At 39.0% G+C, this 20,184-nt stretch overlaps 2 protein-coding genes across 4 annotated transcripts; one reads left to right on the top strand and one right to left on the bottom strand.

Annotated features, from left to right (window-relative positions):
* Nucleotides 1-574: 574 nt before the first annotated feature.
* Nucleotides 575-10,627, bottom strand: slc45a1 (solute carrier family 45 member 1). 3 transcript variants are annotated; one of them, XM_055027388.1, is made up of 10 exons: nucleotides 10,379-10,626; nucleotides 9,385-9,825; nucleotides 9,195-9,287; nucleotides 8,280-8,504; nucleotides 6,224-7,110; nucleotides 5,982-6,135; nucleotides 5,724-5,900; nucleotides 5,407-5,612; nucleotides 4,094-4,319; nucleotides 575-1,224 (listed from the first exon to the last, which is right to left on the bottom strand). In XM_055027388.1, the coding sequence occupies exons 2-10, from the start codon at nucleotides 9,803-9,805 to the stop codon at nucleotides 1,196-1,198; spliced, it is 2,418 nt and encodes an 805-aa protein (XP_054883363.1). In that variant the 5' UTR covers nucleotides 9,806-9,825; nucleotides 10,379-10,626; the 3' UTR covers nucleotides 575-1,195. The 3 variants fall into 3 exon arrangements, with proteins under 3 accessions (XP_054883363.1, XP_054883361.1, XP_054883362.1); XM_055027386.1 differs by having other exon boundaries at nucleotides 575-4,319; nucleotides 10,379-10,627; XM_055027387.1 differs by having other exon boundaries at nucleotides 575-4,319; nucleotides 9,385-9,792; nucleotides 10,379-10,627.
* Nucleotides 10,628-13,429: 2,802 nt separating this feature from the next.
* On the top strand, nucleotides 13,430-19,661 carry prxl2b (peroxiredoxin like 2B). Its single transcript, XM_055026971.1, has 7 exons — nucleotides 13,430-13,606; nucleotides 13,887-14,091; nucleotides 14,373-14,424; nucleotides 14,825-14,888; nucleotides 15,036-15,111; nucleotides 16,592-16,710; nucleotides 19,205-19,661. Exons 1-7 carry the CDS (start codon nucleotides 13,544-13,546, stop codon nucleotides 19,229-19,231), a joined length of 606 nt encoding a protein of 201 aa, XP_054882946.1. The 5' UTR covers nucleotides 13,430-13,543; the 3' UTR covers nucleotides 19,232-19,661.
* Nucleotides 19,662-20,184: the final 523 nt, after the last annotated feature.

Below are 20,184 nucleotides of genomic sequence, written 5' to 3'. Positions count from 1 at the left end.
CCTTTTCTGACATACCCTCCCAATGACTGTGCTGGACAACTGTCAACTCAGCAGTCCTCCCTGTACTGTGTAGGTCATGACCTAATTCTGGATTAAAATCTCTGATATTGATCTTATGTAATATTCTGGTATTTTATTCTGGGTTTTCATTAGGAATAATAATTCATCATAGCAGCCGCTTGAAATATTAGAGTTTTGTTTTGGAAATTAAATTTTGGATAATGCTATGTTTTACAAAGGCAGGTAGAAAAAAAAGGAGCAAATTTTATACAAAAAACTCAGAAATTTTTAGATTAATTTCAAAAATATTTTAGAAGAAAACGTGAAAATTTCTGAGCTTGAAAAGTCAAAAATTTGCAAGAAAAAACTGAAATTTGGAGATTAATCGCAGAAATTCTGTAGAAAAAAAAATCTTTGGAACTCAGAAATGTTCTTGTTTTTCAAGAAGAGAGATTAATCTCATGGAAATTTTAAACCTTTTTTTCAATCTACAATGACATTAATACACCCTCGTAATTAGATTAGGGTATATTAATCTCAATCAGAGAAAAATAACCAACACAGGAGTCAAAAGTGGCAAAAATGATCATTTTAGTTTGAACTGAGCCCTGAATAAAAGTAGCTTTTACATTGATGCTAACATAGAGCAGTAAGGAGGTACCATAGAACACAAAGTGTGTTGCATTTCTTCCTCAAGCAAGCTGCAACAGCGAGATCCAGACAGTTACTGTTTCCTAAGAAACGTTAGCATGGCGGGGATCAGCTCAGTCCAGGAGGCTTCAATAGTAGGCAATTACTGACATTCTGCAGAGGCGCCTGAAGGTTGAGGTGCTCAGTGGAGCCGTCAAAATAAAAGGCTCTACATTGTCATAGTTTCTGCCTTATGGCATGGCACAGCAGATGCGACAACAACTTAAATGTGTTTGCTGATGGAGATGAGTTGTTCTGGATCTAAAGGGGATGAAGAACTTCCAATGAAGACCTCTGCAGACAACCGAGGAATTATTTGTATACAGAAATGATGGGCTGAGCCTACTATTTTAAGCATGCACCCTAACGATGACAAGGAAGGACTCGCTGCTGGCTCTGCAAATCCCCATAGTTGTTTTTTTGTTTGTTTGTTTTTTTAACGCCGTCCATCTCACAGTCCACATGAGTCTTCTCTCTGTTTGCTGTTCCTCTGTTTTGCTTGGTTTCACACCCCAGTTTCAACTTCTCCTCTTCCTGACAATGACAAGAATCACTGTCATTATTACAGTAGAATGGCCGGGAGTACGTTGACGGCTCAGAGAGCCGTAACGTGGCTTAGTGAGGACCCACAACACTGTTCTCTGGGTCTGTTAAAGTACTGCGAGTCATCTGATGACTCCATTCTTAGCTGGAATTGACTCAAAATTTAGTGTGAAGGTCTTAATCGTAGACCTGACTAAGAAAAATGTTTGTATTGCTGCTAAAATGCACAGTGCAAAGCCCTCCTAAACTATGGGAAAATACAACCAAGTATTTGGGCCGTAGAAAGGAAAAATAAAACAACTAGAATAAAGTCGTAAAATTACAAAAAAGAAGTTATAATATGTCATGAATAAACTTGCACAAGAAAAAGAGTCATAATATTTTGAGATAAAGTCATAATAATACAATAATAAAGCCATAATAGTACGACTTTGTAAAGTCGTAAAACTACGGCTTTCTTCTCGTATTATTTCAACTTTATTCTTGTAGTATTATGATTCTATCTTAAACTATTATTACTTTATCCTTGTATGAGATTATTCTTGTAATTTTATGGCTTTATTCTCAAACAAGTGTATTCTATTATGACTTAATTTGTAATTTAATTGTTCATATTCTCCTCGTGTGGCCCTAATACTCCATCGTAGAAATGTGTGGCCAAAAGTTTTAAGACTGACTCAACCTTTACTGCCCCAGTGTTACAAGGAGCCCTGAATATTTACTTTCCTGAAGAAATTATTAAAGTCATCACTTTGTGATTCTATCTGAATCAGAACAGCAAGATTGTTGTTTTTAAAGAAAATTATTGTTTCATATCAAATCTTTTGTTAATACTTAAGGAAATATGTCATAAGTGTTTTGGGTAAAATGAATTACTTGAAAAGATATTGCTGCTGGACAAGCCAAACCCACCGTTTGTGAAAGCACCAGTTCACAGCAAATGTGGTCTCAAGGCACTTTAAAAAAAAATTGCAACCCCAATCTCAAAATTTAAAGCTGCAGTATGTAACTTTTATATAAAAAATGTTTTTTACATATTTGTTAAAACTGTCACTATGTCGTAACAGATTCATCTGCCTTCTCCTTGCTGCAATCTGCACAGCGACAACGGTCACTTAGAACAACCAATCAGAGCCAGGAGGAGGACCTTAGCGCTGTCAATCAGGCTTGACAGTCGCTCACAACCTCCCCTTTTCTTTCCGCTACGCATACAGCTGGGCGTTAATATTCAGGCTAGTTATCATGACCACTGGATAAACAGTTTTCTGCAATTTGATTCCATTAGCACACTGAGCAGCGCGTACATGATTGACAGCGCTCTGATTGGTGATTTGTCACCGGGAAAGCTCAATTTTAACAGAGGGCGATCCTAGCACTAGGAGAAGAACCTTTCTCTCTATGCAGACTATCTGTTTCATACTATACTGTCAAGACATGATGACAGTTTGAACAAATATGTAAAACATATTTTTTTAAACATTACATTCTGTAGCTTTAAGGGTTGCCAACAATGCATATCTTGCTCTGGAATGAATGACAGCAGGCAAATTTGAGTTTCTCATCCAACTTTTCAGTATTGTATTACCACCACTGGAGAGCTCAGTCAGGAATAGCAACGACAAGGCTTGAGTGTTGTCTGAATGAGACGTTATCGTTTTGGACTCTTGCCGGGTTTCAGACGGACAGCACAGCAGTGACGACTGACAAACTAATAGGACAAGGACAGGCTGAGATTCTGCACAATATACCATCTGGACTGCAGGGTTCAGGGCTAAAGTGAAATTCTCAGATAAAGACCCATAAACACTATCAGGGGCATCTGGAAAAAACAAATTCTCTAACGGGGAAAAGGTGAACAGTCACATTTTGGTTTAGAAACAACGCCATAAATCTAGCAGAATGGATAACAGCTTTAAGGCAAACACAGTGAGAAACTGCTGCATGGATCAAAACTCAATGTAAAACATATATTATATCATAACCTTTCGAAACTCCAGTAAACAACAGAAACATCTGACTAAAGGATCAAACAACATTGAAGCAATAAAGTTTGTAGAATTAAAAAAACTTCAGTCAGTCACAAAACCTTTGGCCACCACTTCACTCAGTATTCTGGTGAATATTAAAAAAATTGTTGTCCTAAAAAAGCTCTTAGATTTAAGTGAATTTTAACAGTATGAACAGCCACTGGCAGCACTTTTAGTGAAGAAAATCTTGCTAAAGTGTGATATTAGCACTCTAACTCAGAGAAACAGGCAGGTAGACATTAGTTAGGCCTCGTGACCAAAAAACAAAAAAAAGCTTTGAGAGACCACACTGCCGCAGCTCATGCAGATGTTAGGCAACTGATCAAAGGAAAGAAAAGAGGGAAAAAGCTGTGGTTAGCTTGCACGTAGTGATTCACACTGCGATCCTAAACACCAAAAGAAACAGGCAACAACAAAACGATGCAGTAAGGAATCAGACAAACAGAGCTCAGCTCAGTCACACACATTCACAGAGAACGTCACATTCGTTTGCAGAAAGTTTGGGAAAGAAAGCACGGGCACACACACTGTATGAACACTGGTCATGTTTATGCTTGTTGGAGTTGTGGCCAATGTCTGTCTGTCTGTCTGGCTCTGAGCAGAGCAGTGCGGATTAGCGTAAAATCTGTGAAGCTGTGCTGAAACAGTGTGTGGCAGGATGTGCAGTGTGTCTGTCACTATCATCGCTACGGAGGTAGACGCACTCGCACACCGAGCGACGGTATGGGAGCGCGTGGCGGTCTGTGTGTGTGTGTGTGTGTTTTTAAAGTGAATGAAGAGGCTTTGCTAAATGTGCGCCAGTAACGGCTGGGTCTCGCTTTCGGGGGGCTCACCCTCAGGGGGGGGCAGCTGGTACACCACGCAGAGGGAGGAGTACAGGCAACCCACGAATGACATCAGGCTTGCAAAGTACATCACCCCCTGAGCCCCGCCCACCAGTGAGGTCAGAGGTCCCATCGCCACAGAGACGAGGATCTGCGCCAGGAAATACTGACAGCTGAGCAGAGAGATGTCCACCCCCATCCCGCGTCTGGTCCCTTCTTCTGACGAGCCGCAAAACTGCAAGACAGAATAAAATTTGAATTGAGTTTAATGAACAAAAATAGCGTTATCTTGCCTGTACACGCTACATATAGTTTTTGTCTTTTATTGTGCAATAAAATATAAATCTGACTGACTATAGAGCATTTCAGACTTTAGTTTGCAGCCCACCAGCAGGTGGGCCTTTATCATAAGACATGTATCCATTTTTACCCTGCAGCATCATGTGTGACTAAGAATGATGGTGATTCAGATCCGCAGTGCACTCACACCAGCCCCATTTAGTCTGTTTTAATCTAACTTTAATTTTTGTGCCAAGAAAGTCCAGTTTATTTGGGGAGATGTGAATTCTAACACAGACTAAAAAAAGCAAACTGGTCCACCTAAAAACTTCGGTCTCATTCGGTTGAAATTAATTCTGGTGCGTTTTCGAATGCATGTGTGGATGCTAAGCGCACCAGAGAATGCTCAAAATGTAGGAAGCGCACCACATTGCAGAGCATTCTGGGTAAATACAACCAAAACACGAGTGTCTAACATCCACAGGAGAAATAGATTGTGGTCTTTGCCCAAGATAAAAAGAGAAATCCTTCAAGCACGAAACTCTGATGCCGCTCCATTTTTTCAAAATTTCATAAAGAAGAAAGTTGTGCATTGTAGAAGTTCTTTCTGTTCTTGTCAAAGGTTTACAAACACACCTCTTTGGCATCAATGTCAATTTAATTCTGGATTTCGGTGCATTCGAACTGTCCTTTTCTCAAGGTGGAATAATATTACAACACAAAACTTTGCTATTTTTTAAACAACAGGTGTGGGCACAGCTTTGCCAGAAGTAACATTAACATGCAAGTGTATAGCACAATAAAAGTAATGGACCTTAATCCTATTACAAATATGTGGAATGCATTTAAAATAATCAAAATGAGCTCAATGAAATTTGTCGAAAGTCAACAAATGTAAAAAGAGCCACAAGAAAAAAAATGTAATGTAATATGCAGACGGAGAGAAAAAAACAATGGTTTAAAAATGTCTAATCTAATTTCTAACTAAACAACGCTTCATGTTGCGGCATTTAAAAGCCTTATGCACAACAGAAGACGCTTACCTGAGGGCTCTGGTAGTATTCACACAGCAGAGAGTAAGGCAGCGTACAGAGAGAGGAGAAGAGCACGCCATAGGTGACACAGAGCGAAAGCACCACATAGAGGTTGGTGGATAGCGTTGCGAGGCCTGTGCCCAAACCAAATGCCAAGTAGGCAAAAAAATAAAGAGTGCGTAGGGAGAAACGTTCCTCTAGTTTCTCCAATATGGCTGCACGTTGTAAAAGAGACACAGAAAAACAGCAAAAGTCAGACGTTATTTTTGTATGAATCCCATCAAATTAAGATTCTTCTTGCATGAAAAGTTCAGTTCACTGCTTGCCTGAGTAGAAAGCAGCGCTGAATGCATAGATGCACATGCCCCAGCAGCCCATGCTGACGCCAGCATTGTAACGCTGGTAAGCTTCAGAGTCGTGCGGCGCTTTGGGGTCTCCCTCAAACACAACCTCGCCCATGAAGTCAGTGTAGAAGAGCAGCATTCCTTCAAATGACAACCAGCCTGAAAATAAAAAGAAAAGAAAGACAAAAACATTCATTTATTCAAGAAATTCAAAAGTGATTAATGATGAATGACCCTCACCTAAAAAATGATTAGTGCATAAACTCCTCAGAGAGGGAGGCATTCGGTAGATGGCTATACACAGCAGCTTCATGGACATCTGGGATTCTCCTGTCTCCACATTTTCACTTAGATCGCTCTCGTATCGCACTCCGTTTAGCAAAATATTTGCCACCTGATCCAGAGAAAAGCAAGAACATATAGTTCAGAATTAAAATGCTATTGCAGATGTCAGATAAATAGCCTTCGAAAGAGTTGCCGACCTGTTGGCTGAAAGTCACTGTTCTCCTCCGCCCGTTCTCCAGCCCAACAATCTGCGTCGCCGTGGGCTCCTCCATCAGCGCCAGACTCTGAGGTCTCTTCAGGATCCCAGCAGAGGATCCCCGGTGCAGCCCGGCCCCTGACTGAGACCCGGCTGTTCCCGCAGGAGCGCCTTGAGTTTGTGCATCTCCCTCGGTCTGAGGCCCCTCTGCCTCCTGGGCCTCTTCAGCTTGATGGGGCCCCCCGCCAGCCTCAGGCTGCCCTGCAGGGGGGTTACCCACCTTCTCAGAGGGAGGGGATTCTCCTGTAGGCAGCGGCATGGCAGTGGAGCCTGAAGCCAGGGTTGGAGGCGTTTGCTGGCCTGTGTAGCAGTCTATAAGCACACTGTCTATGTAGGAGGTTCCTAATGAAGAGGCAAACTCGTTGATGCCAGTGAGTGAGCTGTCCCTGCTTATAAAGCTGCCATATTTTGGGGTGAGGGGACTCATGGGCGATATGGGGCTGGTGAGGCCGGCACACAGGCGTGCATTGGCGCTGCAAGAGTGAGCCAAAGGGTCAGAATTACCTTGATGAGACTTGGGAAAGCTGTAGCTGTAAAGTCCGTCCTCGTCCTCCTCGTCCAGCCCCGGACCGGCTCCGGGGGGGACGGGAGGAGACATAGGCAGAGGGAGGCTGGGGCTTTTCAGATGGTTCTTACTGGAGTTTCTGTTTGGTTGGCTCTTTGGTAACGGTCTCTCGGGAATGCTCATCAGAGTCATGGCGGTGGCGAACACCAAAGTGATGCTGGTGAACAGGTATATGACCCTGAGCTGACCCCCCATGGACGTCCCAAACTGCGTCTGGTCCCAGTTGATGCCGCCTACGATGTAGCCAAATCCTCCTCCCAGTCCTGAGCGGGAAAATGAGACACTCCAGTTAAAACAGTAATTATTATTGCTTTTAGCTGCTGTTGTTTGTGTCTTACATGCATTTAACAAACTAAACGAGTTTAGTTTAGCTTTGTTTTGTACAAACAATTTGTGAAATTTTTCACCTACCACGTCTAAATTTGCACCCACCTGGCAGACATCTTGAACTTTACACTTCCTATATCAACTGATAAATTTATAATGGTAAATAATTTATATCCACTCATTGTCTGCTGTACAGAAATGTGGATTTATGTACCATACTTGCACCAGCAGACAGAGATAAGTACTGTAGTGAAAATAATTGTACTTAAAACTAGCCTTACTTTAGAATAATTTACTTCAGTAGAAATAAAAAGCCTTATCATAGAAAGTACTGAGTAATAAAAAGATTTTGTGAAAAATTACTTATGAACTGAGTAACTTGGATCAGAATTTCTGACTTATTTCGTCTCTGTTAAATGTTTTGACAAAACAGCTAAAATTATGCACAAATTCTAGTATTTTTAAAAACTAAAATAAAAACAGTGTACAAATGAATAATGTATTTACAAATCAACAAAGTAAGGTAAAAACCCCCCACACTTTTCAGATCTCAATTGTTTTGTAACATTAAGCTTTTTAAATCAATCAATACTATTATTATTTTTCTTAACATGTTTGAATTCACTTCAATTTGGTTTATTTATGCAACACCATTTCATAAATAAAAAAAAAATTATTCTGACTGAAACCAGTATTAGTACTAAAGATTGTGGTGATGGAAAGGAGACCTTTTTCTGTTTTTCAGTTAATCTTAACGTAACCAGAATGAAAAACTGGTGGAGATTAAAAATGTTTTTTACAAAATGTCCTGGGCCTGAGAGCGGTAGAACAAAATGTACAAAGATCTGGCCAGCTTTACCACTCGCTATGGAGAAGATTATACATAATTCTTGATGCTATTTTTTGTCAAACTTTAAGTAAAACCAGAAAAGTTATTTCTCCTTTCACACCAGAAGCAAACGAGTTAGAACAACTTTAAATCAGAGCATAAATGATTGTGCCTTTAACTTTACTTTACAAAACATTACATTTAAGGTAGAAAGACACTTATTGTTCTGCTTAAGTCAACATATACCACAGCAGCAAAATAAATGTTCTTTATTACCTGCTAGTAATGCATGAATGTTGAGCCCCCTGTCCTGATCCTCCGGGCTGCACACATCCATCATGTAGGCGTGGCTCGGGTTGTCGGCCGAGTCGGCGCTGAAATCCATCAGGACCACGCCACACACCGTCAGGATGATTCCCCACTTGTGATTTGATGCCGTGTCGGCCAGGACTCCTCCGATGTCTCGTCCGTTCAGAACCAGGGTCAAACCCATTAAAGCCCCTGAATAGAAGAAAAGCAGAAAAAATACAACATTTTTTACATTTTTAGGAACAAACTGGTGTATGATATTTAAAGTCAGGTTGGTATGAGGTAACATAAAATATATTTATTTTAAGACATTAAATCTAATGTGTACTCCTCCTGTAGTTAAAATAATCTGGCACAATGAATATTAAAGATAATGATTTGCATACCATTTATTTCTCATAAACTGTCTGGAGACATGTTGTCAGTAGTTCATAGAATAAAAGAACAATGTTCATTTTACTCATTTACCTATAAAAGTAAAATTAGAGGAACTGATTATTTTAGTGGTTTCTTAATTTTTTTCCAGAGTTGTATATCTGACCCCTCTGTCATGGCTGACCAGCAGTGTGCAGCAACAGGTGGTGTACTTTTACTCTAAACTCCATAAATCTGGAAAAAAATATAGACTGGCAATGACACAGAAACTACTTTGTCTTTATAGAAATGTATGTATGTGAGTTTTTTTTTGTTGCTTTTTTTTTGCATTTTCTGCAAAAGAATTGCCTAAAAGTTTAGATAAATCTCTAGACTGTGGTAGATTTTTATGATTTTTTTTTTAATGCTTTGTTTTTGACCTTTCCTGTCTTTTCTTCATCTTGTTAGCTCTGTGACAACATCCAATGTAAAGCAGGATCACTGTATTGTTCTTTGAGCATGTCTCACCTACAGCCAGAGCAAATATAAAAGGTCTCCTTCTTCCAAACCGGGACGTGCAACGATCACTCCATGCACCTATAAGAGGCTGAACAAGGAATCCTTCAAGACAAACACAAAAAAAAACAAGATTTTTAGTCTATTTTGAAAGTGAAAAACCTGTTAAGGTGGATCACTTACGTCCCTGTGATGCACTCACCAAGAATGGGACTAATGAACCACACCAGGCTGTAGAACTGATCCGGGAGGCCCATTTGCAGGAGAACAGGGGTCACATAGGCCGTTTCCATGGCGTAGCTGAACTCAATCCCGAACAGGATGCAGCCATTGAAGAGCAGCTCCTGGAAGGTGCGTCTGGGGGGAAGCTCGCTGAGGTCCAGCTGGTCCAGGGGACAAGGCGTGTTGGGCGGGGGAGGCGGTGAGGGTCGTATCAGCTTCCTACGCTTCGGCTGTCTTTGGAAGTTGTTGGCTCTGTGACTGAGGTGCCGCGTGGTGGACGTCGGGAAGCTGGCCGTCTTGGGCAGCGAGGTCCTCCAGAGGCCTTCCTGAGCTGAGAATGACCTCCCTCCTGGACTGGCCAAGAGAGGGTCTGTGGGGGTCCCCATGCCTGGAGATGACATGTCTCTCAAGCTGGAGTGCACTGCAGCATGAGGACACCATAACATGCAACAGCAAGATGAAACCGAGACGTGATTAGCTTGTGTTTTGCTTTAAACCTTCATCTGAGGGGTCAGCCTTGGATCAGAGTGTGTTTGGGTGCTGCTGGTGCTTCCAGCTACAGCTGCTGAGAGGACACTGCGGTGATCAGCGGGCGCACTGCATCCAGTGCGCATGTTGTGCGCAGAGCCCATGTGCTCTCGGCTGATACAGCAGTGTGCTCTGCGGCAGTGCTCTCATGACGCCTGTTTCCATTTTCATTTTTCATGCAGGAGGACAAAGTCTTACACAATGGAGCCAAAGCAGAGACTGTTAGGCGGATAATGCATCACCATCGCTCGCAATTCAACGAATATGTAAAAATATGCGGATTGTTGGTATCCACGTCGCCATAGATCGGTTGTCTGCTCGCGAAATCTTCGCAAATGATGCTCAGCATTTCCCTCGACTTGGCATTTAAAGGTCTTAAAGGTGAACACGACCGTGTGTAAGAGGATTTTTTTTAAAGGCGTGCAGAGATGAAAGATGATAATTACCTTCGAGGGTCGGCTCGTCATTTATTGCGGCACACTGTGTAGGTAAACAGTGGAGCCATTATGGTGTGCAAAGAGACGTTGTGTTAATTACAGGAGTCATGATTATTATCATTATTTTTTGCTTTGTTTTCCTTTGATGCGTCTTCCCCCCGCTCTCCCTCTCTCCTGCGTCCCTTCTCCTCCTTCCCCCTCTTCCTTTCTCCCCATTCGCCTCCTTTCCCGGTCTCGCCTGTGACGTCATGCCCCTCCCTGCAACATCAGCAGCACAAATGCATCTGGCCGTCCACGCAGAGTGCGTCCTTCTGCGTGATTACTACGCCCCAGCATCCGTTTATGACATCTATAATAAATCTATCTATTTGCATATTTTACCTGTTTAGGGTGGAAAACCCATTTTATGATTTTTTTTTTCAATTATTGATGCAGGAATACTTTTTAGAATGTCAATTTATATGAAATAAATATAAAAAGCATTTTCTATTTGGTAATTTTCTCTTTTCCAGTTGATCAGAGGTTTTAGGGAATTCTAATTTGATTTCTTTTAGGAACTAGATGAAGACTCATTTATTTTGTCAGTCATATCTTTAACTTGATAAGGGAAAAACTATTTAAAGCTCAATGTTGGAGGAGTCAATAAGTTTCCATAACAGTGACACCAGAGAACTTCTTACATTTCCCCCTCGCCAGTCATAATATAAAAAATGTCCAGAGCCGCAAAATCTATCCAGCTCTTAAACAATCCCAGAGCATCAGTTTTCAATTGATTAACTGAGTAATTATTATTATTATTAACTTGGTTTGTGGTGATGGTGATGAATCAGAGCTTCATTCCTGTTCTTTGACACAAATGTCAAAAAAATCAATATGGTCTTCTATACAATATTCTGTATTTATAGAAAATACTGAAATAAAAACTTTGCAGCCCAAGGCCACAAAAAAAAGCACAATGCACCAATGTATCATCAATCATTTTCTATATTGACAAATTATTTGCAGACATTAGGTGGGGTAAGGTAAGGTCATTTTATTTACATAGCGCATTTTCAGCAACAAGAGAATTCAAAGTGCTTTACAAGAATTAAGCAGAAATGCAAATAAAATAACAAACCAATTTAAAGAGCAAAAGAAGAAAGAAAATTTGAAAATGTAATGATGTAATATTAGGTGAAAATGTATTATTACCTTTATTTGTTCTAAAACAGAACTGCTCAGTTGTCCAGGAATATTAGGAGCCACTGTGGCTATGAAAAACGTTTTTTCTGCCCTACCATCACAAAAACAAGCATTTGAAGTTTGATCAACAATACTGCTAATGTCTTTAACTTGAATTTTGTTCGATGCTCACATACATTTGTCACCACTTTGAAAGATTTTTATAAAGTCTGCCTGTTAAGCAGAAACATTTACAGAATAAGCAGAAATAACTTAAGGCAGGGGTGCTGTGGTGGCGCAGGGGTTAAGCACAATCCTCACATGGAGGATTTAGTCGCAGGTTTGATTCCTGGCCTGTGACCTTTGCTTCATGTCCTCCCCTTTCTCTCATCACCCACTTTCCTGTCAATTCACAATCAAATAAAGGCCACTAAAGCCAATAGAACCTTTAAAAAAGAAACAACTAAAAACGTTTTGTGGCAAAAACACAAAACTGAAATTCACACTACACAATTGTCTTCTGCATGTTCCTCTCCATATTGACTTAAAATATATGGCTGCAAGGTCTTGTGTGATTAATTGTGACTTTTTGTCAAAGACAGCAGCAGGAAGTTTTGGTGCACGTAGATAAAGCAGCACATATTCTCATTGTGGTTTTGTTCTCATTGTTTTTAGCTCATGATTTATGTGAGGGTCTGTCCTCAATTTGAAACTTTGGACACACAAATCTATTCCTGTGTTCCTTCTGTCATGCTACTGCAGATTGTTCCGCTTGAAAAGGTTTGTTTTATTACACACATCAAAAAATAGCAACAAAAACAGAAACATGTTTAGCTGTTCCAGAAGAAATTCGGGGCCACTTCTTATAGCCAGCTCATTATGTCTAATTTAGTTTTAGTGTGATTATCTGAGCAAGAGGTCAACCACCTTCATGTTGAAGAAGTCAATAAGGCGAGTCATTACATGAAACTTGGACCAGACGTGTTAATTGATTTTTTCTTTTAAAAAATAAAATTAAAGCTTTTTACTGTAAAACTTTGATTCAAAAGCAAAATGCTGTGTAAGTGTGAGATGGAATAATGAAATCTGAATCTGAAATGAATCAGACGTTTTATTGTTCTGTCTAATATTTGATTATGAAACTGTGAATATGAAGCAGAATGTTTTCCTTTTCATCTGCAGTAAAAAGTTATTGGTGTTCAAGTTAAGAGTCTTGCAGCATAAAAAGAAAGTCAATCATTATTTCATAATCATAATAATTGTATCATTATAATTATTGTTGCTTTAGGTTTTATTTTGAAGTACATCACATGTATCACAGGTGTTATCTTGTTTATGCTTTGAATAGATACAAAAAAAGAAAAAAAACTGCAAAACAAAATGGCAGCAATATTTAGAGGTGATCTTTTCCCTTCATCTTTGATGATCAAACATGAATAGCTACCAAGCAACTTAAAGCAGGACAAACATGTAAAGAGGTAATAAAATGTACATCTTATTTAACTCGAGCATGTAACAAAGGCCAGGCAGTAAAAACCCATCACCTTTGAGCCCACCTGTAGTAAAACTTATGCAATCTATGTTGTGAAAAGGTCATTTTTAAAAATATATATTTGCTCAAGAGTTAAAGTTTAAACTACAACCTATAAATTGTGAATTGACAGGAAAGTGGGTGAGTCATGAATAAAATCTGTACTGATGCGTATCTTGAGTAACATAAAACAACCCTGTAAAGACAGAAAGCATTTCATTTCATTGTAAAGAAATCATGTAACGAAGTCTGTCGTCATCAAGCCCCGCCTTCGGATAGTTCACCACGCGTTCTGATTGGTTGAACGTTCAGAATCGGTTGAGCTTCATTGGACGCTAAGATTTAGTGGGCGTTTCAGGAAGAAGGTGTTTGGTAACTGCTGTGAGAGTGCAGTGGGCGTAGGAAGTGTTTACGGCAACACTGGTGTCCACTTCTCGTGGAATTTCTACTGAACCGGTTCTGTTGTAAAGACCCGAGGAAAAATGGCTAAAGTCGATCTGGCTAAAGTGGGAAAGAACTTATTGAAGAGCGCTGACAGTGGGGAGGTGAGCTCTGTGTAAATCCTGTCTGTCTGTTCAGATGTTGTTGGTTTTCTATTAATTATGTAACTTTTGCTGCTGCTATGTTAACTGTTTCCTTGAATTTAACACTTAAAGGAGATGAAACACTCGTAGGTTTTGCATAAGGAGAATTTGCTGTGACACAATGACGTGTTTAAATCACTGGTTTAACTGAGAACTGAATCCATCAACCAGTTTACCAAATTCTCTCACCTGCTTCCCATTCATTTCATTGTGGGGTTTGGTTTCCCTCCCTGTGTTTCAGAAAGTGGAGCTCCAGGCTCTGTGGCAGAACCAGCCTGTGGTTGTGTTCTTTCTGCGCAGGTTCGGCTGCCAGGTGTGCCGATGGATGGCGTCAGAGATCAGCAAGCTGGAGCCTGACCTCAGGGCCAACGGGGTCTCCCTGGTGGGAGTGGGACCAGAGGAGCTCGGGCTCCAGGAGTTCAAGGAAGGAGGGTTTTTTAAAGGCTGTAAGCACCACTTATTCACATCACGCTAATATGGCCCCAAATGGTCAAATTAAAACTGCATGTGAGATCAAATGTGGCCACATTTAAGCCGAGGTTAGAGCTACTCACATCATTTCCAGGCTGAAGCTGTCATTGTAACCTTAATGCACTCTTTTGTAACACAGAAATCCCCATGGGCAGGTCACGGGGGCAAACAGGCATTTTTATTGACTTCATTGTTTTCTACAGCCACTCCTGTTGCATAAATAGTATGAAACATCATTTGTCACCTTCTATTTCAGCCATTTATGTGGATGAAGAAAAGAAGTGTTACAAGGATTTGGGATTCAAACGGTGAGCGCATAAAGTCTGTGTTTAGATAAATGAAAATACTGTTTTTATTTCTAAACCTGTGACACTAACTGCAGAATAATCAGGTTGAATTTCTTAGACTCTATCTTAAACTCTGCAAATGATTTAATTACAACTTTAAACGTCAGTGTACTCTGTGTAGATTTTATGTGTACATTTTCAATACAATATGATGTAGCAGCTCACATATGAGGATAATTGATTTGTTGTTTTTTTTCCATAAGTAAAAAGTTAAATATTAATTTGTATGTGTCTGTATCAAGTTAACACTTTATTAAACCACTTGAACCTGTGATTGAAGTGCAGGTCTCTTGAACTACAGTTAGATTCTGCAATTTGTGATTGACTCGAGTAAAGAGTTTGTGTCTGTTTACTTTTCCAGGTACACAGCTTTAAGCGTGCTTCCTGCTGCTTTAGGGAAGAAAGTGAGAGATATATCTTCAAAGGTACGTCTATTCATAAAGAAAAAAGGAAAATAAAAAAATCAGTTATCTGCTATTCTTGAGTGCTCATGTTGTTCATATTATAGTCATTAGATATAAGACAGTGTGCAGTTATTTAAACTTTTTCTGACCATGTTTTGCTTCCTCCAGGCCAGCGCTGTAGGAATCCAGGGAAACTTCTCAGGAGATCTGCTGCAGAGTGGTGGCTTGATCATTGTGACAAAAGGTATAATCTTCATGTATATGTGAAAATAGAGCACAGATTTCACTCAAAAGGTCTGATGATCATCCCACAGGTTGACACTAACACAGGAGAAATTTACCCTGTGATTTAAACTCGGTTTGGCAAAACTTTGAAAATGCACGTTTGCTGTCTGACCTCTAGAGGGCAGTAGTGTATCATACTTTTTAATCAGTAGAACCACTATTCTCTATCCATTAGTGCTCAGTAGGAAGACTACCTTCATTTCTTGTTCCTGAATCATTGTTACATCTTGCTCAGTTTTGAAGGAACTCATTTATGATTCCACACAAAGTGCTGATGTTTGTTGAAATCACAGATACAAATAAATAACATCACCTACTTGTAAAAATGGTGAACAAAGTCCCTTTAAACAAGAGAAACATATAATTTTGCTGTTGATTCAGGTGATCTGCATGATCAGGATAAACACCAGGGGCCAAAAATAGACGACTGCTGCGCCGCTCCTCTTGGTTAATTTACTGATACTCTCTCTCACGGAGCTGCAGGGCGGCTTGCCCCGACGGAAAGGAGTTTAAATCGCAGATCATTTTGTCCTGTGCAGCTGCACAATTTTGTCTTTGTTCCACCAAAGCTCCCTTATGGAAACAGTCCAGCTTCTCACTAAATGATGGGATTCTGCCAGTATGTATGTTATAACAGAACATAAAAACATACAGGAATAAAGCAGTCGATGTGTCATAAAATATAACAAATGCATTAAGGGTGTAGCACCTGAAACATTTTACATTTGTTGAGAGACAGAACAGCACTAGAGTTACTAAAAGCATCACAAATCAAGACTGTAAGATACCATTTTGTAGGAAAATCTTTGGACTTGCCTTCTATTACAGGTTTTGTAAGGTTTGGCATCATTACTATCCCATTTTAAGACCATAACTGAAATTATCAATTTCAAGACTTAAGAACTGGCTTATGATGAAACAGAACAAGATTTTTTTAAATGCTGTAATTGTAGCTTTAAATACATTGTTGCTGTTGTTTTTCTTTAAATAATTTTATTGCGTTGATGTTAACTTTTAATTTAAATCAACAATTAAATATCCTTCTATAACTGCCATAGTAATGACTATAAAAACTGTGATGCAGGCATTAGATGGTCTTGATCTATGGGTCTTGTGTCTGTTCCTATTGAACAAGCAATAAAATGAATAGACATAAATAAATTATAAAGTATTAATTTGTTGGCTCATTTATTTCTTAGAAAAGCAAAATCGAAGTTTCTTTTTCTGCTAGTTTTAGGTATCTTGGATGATGATTTCTTTGTGTTTGTTGCTGTGACTATATATGCTCATATTATTTCTCCCACATACTCAACATAAAATCTGTGCTTCTTAATATTTTAATAATCTAAAAGCTGCACAATCTGTTCTAACAATAAAGCTAGGAAGCTATTTAATGGACATTGACTTCTGTTTTTTTTTTTTTTTTTTTTGCTGTTAAGGTGGAGAAAAGGTATTGCTCCACTTCATCCAGGATTCACCGGGAGACTTTGTACCTCTGGACGACATCTCCACGGCTCTCGGTATCTCAGCCACAGTAAAAGCCGGGCAGAAGCCAGTGGTGAGGCCTCTTCATTTGCTAAACCAATATAGTGTGACTACACGGTAAAAAAGAAAAGGGGGGGAAAGCGTGTGACTCTCTTACGTCAACAGATACTGATGCAGCTGAGATGTCTCTTCGCAGGCAATTTCACACCTGTTAGTTGATCCTAGTGGTCTGTCAGGATCTGGAAAGCTTTTACACTGAAGTGATGAACTCTGTTCTTAAAAACACAAGAGAAGGTCTCACCAGAGGAGCAGAACAACATGAAAACTAAACTCATAAAATAAATGTTTTTGTCTAAAGACTCTTTTTGAGGCATCAGGAGCTGTATTATAGAGCTAAATGATAACTGGTTTAGTTGATTATATTTATGGTGAACAACTGGAATATTCTGTTACATTCATTACATTAATGAACACACACATTAAATGTGTGTGTGGCATAGCAACATGCTGGTGGTCACAGTTGGGTAGTAACTAGTTACATTTACTCAGTTACATTAACTTGAGTAACTTTCTTCTTAATTGCTTTTCAGAGTATTTTTACTGGGCTGCAATTTTTACTTTTACTTGGTTAATTTTATTATGGAGTATTTCTACTCTTACTTCAGTAAGGTTTTGGGATTTTCTCCCCACTGAACGAGAAACAAACATGTTTTAACCAACAATTCACCACATACAGACACACCCCTGCAGTTTTCATTAAAGTTTCATAAGTTTTTTAATAATAGAAACTGATGTGGAAAAAAAAAAGTTTTTATTTTTATTATTTATGACAATTCATTACTAATATGAATAATTGTCATTTTCCTTTCTTACCTTTATATTTTGTTTCATCTGATTGTGTAATTTCTAAATATTAAATGATTCATAATTTGATCAGTTTCTCAGTACTTGAATAGACTTTTTACCAAATACTGTTTTACTTGAGTAATTTCATGGATGGCTACTTTTTACTTGTGTAAAAATTTGTAGAAGTAATGCTACTCTTACTTGAGTACAATTTATTCTCACCTCTGGTGGGAATTTGACTGACACATCTTGCAGCATCTGAATTGATATTTACTCCATCAGAAATGCAGACTTTATCGTCCTCTTTTGAGTGATGTTCCTGTGTGTTGAACTTGTATAGCATAGAAATTATTATAAATTTGTCTTGGGAGAATTTGGACTTATTTGTAAATATATATATATTACTTTAAAACATCAGATCACTTTGTTTGCTTATAAAAAATTTGATTTGGGGAGTTCTTAGTTACTGGTCAGCAAATTTCGGACTCTACAATAATGCTTTTATGATTAACTTTCATTGTATATCTTATCTTTATAAAATAAATATAATTATAATGTCCACAACTGAATGGCTCAAAAGCAAACTAAAGGAAGGTTTTGGAGTGGCCTAGTCAAAGTTTGGACTTGAATCTTGTCGAGATGCTGCATCACGGTCGTCACCTGTGAAAAAAGTCTGCAAAGCGAAATTGGTTTTGGATCCTCCTAAGTTATCACACGGCTACAATGAGAGATGCAGTTTACATTTTATACTTAAATCGTTTTTTTCATCAATACATGAAATCATCAAAAAAGAAAAAAACACATCAAAAACTGATGTTTTTCAGTTCATCTTTGTGTTAAATTTCATTTGATGAGTAGAAATGTGACAAAAAAGCAGAAACAGAAATCTGTAACTGGGGTGCAAATGTATGTTCATCTGACCGCAGTTACAAAACCACAAGCGTCTGGATCTTGTAGTTCACAGAATGATCCACGTTATCAATTGTGTGTCTGTGATGTCAACGTCTAATGTGCCATGAAGTAGAAATTATATCTGAAAAGCATCTTCTGTGTTTTGTTGTAATTGCTCTGGATCACTGAGCTAACTCCTCAAGTCCAGAGCTTTATGGAGATTGTCCTGTGATCATTGGATATTTTGATATGTCAAATAAATTCACCACGTTTACTTCAGCCATTTTGCTTCCTGGCTCCGCTGCCTGTTTCCAACAAAAGCCCCCATGTCGGAGCTGTTGCAGCGTACCCTCATGACCTGTCTGACGACTAACAGATGTCACTGGGAACTGAATAGACCTTGTTTCCTCTCAGGGGTCATAATGTGTCTGGAACCAGAGCAAGTCACAAGCTAAAACTGTTTTGAGTTTGGAAGGAGATTCAGACTCAGTTAAAGATGCTGCCTTTGCTCAGCATGTACCTTCCTCTCACCTTTAGAAACACTGAAAATAAGAGGTTTAATTTCTTCCTTTGGAAAATAAAATGTTATAATATTGAGAAGCTAGGTTATACTCACTCAGTTTTCTCATTTCTAATTGGTTAATAAACATATACTTTTTTACATGTATTTGACTGACACAAAACAAACTAGTGGGTCTTGACTACTGACAAAACATTAACGTTTGTGTGTAAAACACGTTGTCTTCAAAATTATTTTGGCAAAGAAAAAGGGTAAGGGTTGTAAATGTAAAGCTCATTATTCGTCTGCTTTTTTGTGACCCCTCTTGTAGTGCAATGATGACGTTTGTACACGATGAAGCAGCAGCAGCAGCAGTGAGCTTCACCTGAAAGCCTGAGTCACCAACATACAGGAAGAGGAACGATAACACTGATAATACTGCAGTAACTCCAACGTCTTTTGTGAAAGCTCAATCAACATGCAGCTAATGCTTTACCTGTATGTTTATGGTGCATAGAAACTCTTTTTGATTATGTATGTGACTCAGAAGAAACTAATACTACACTAATTATGATTTATTGTGACTTTATACACCTTAAAACAGTTTATGAAGGACGTTTTATTTTGTATGTCTGATAGTGATTCCACTTGGAAGTCTCTCTTTGGCTTCAGTTTTTTAGTTTGGATCACAAGGCATCTAACCAAACTACTTTCTTACATTTGTTTTAACTGTAAAGAATAATTTTTGCAATCAATAATAAATCATTCGACAGAAAGTCTTACATTTTTATGATGTTTGTGTCTCCCTTAAATAATTCGACATCATTCTTGGAGGTTTCATTTGTTCAGCTCATGTCAGTTTGCTTATTCTCCACCAATTCACAACAAATGTCTCTCCTTTGCAGTTCTGCCGGATTCTCATCTCCCCTCAGTGTTCAGTCTGGATTTCTCCCATTGAACTCGATTTCTTTGTTTTGAAATGTGGTTTGACGGTGGCGGTGGAAGAAGCGAACGAAGCCATTCAGTCCGCGTTGGTCATACTTCCAGATATTGAGCACTTGAAGTCAGTTTAAGATATTTTGTTTTGTAACGTTTTCAGAGATTAGATGCTGTTTCTGTGCAAACCACAACTTTCTTTTAATTATTGCTCAAATATTTTGTTTCATCAAACACCGATACCTTTTTCAACAAGGTTGTTGGAGATTTTTGAGATCATGTATTTTGACTGACATATAGAGAGTAAAGAACGTTGCCTCATGTAGAACACAATTAGCATTTGCTAGCTGCCTGCTGCTTCCTCATTGTTGTTTT

This window comes from Poeciliopsis prolifica, unplaced genomic scaffold (genome assembly GCF_027474105.1).
Source record: "Poeciliopsis prolifica strain line A6 unplaced genomic scaffold, Auburn_PproV2 SCAFFOLD003, whole genome shotgun sequence".
Lineage (NCBI taxonomy): Eukaryota > Metazoa > Chordata > Actinopteri > Cyprinodontiformes > Poeciliidae > Poeciliopsis > Poeciliopsis prolifica.
Note: the sequence above shows the minus strand (reverse complement) of the source record. Positions and strands in the feature narration are given on the sequence as shown.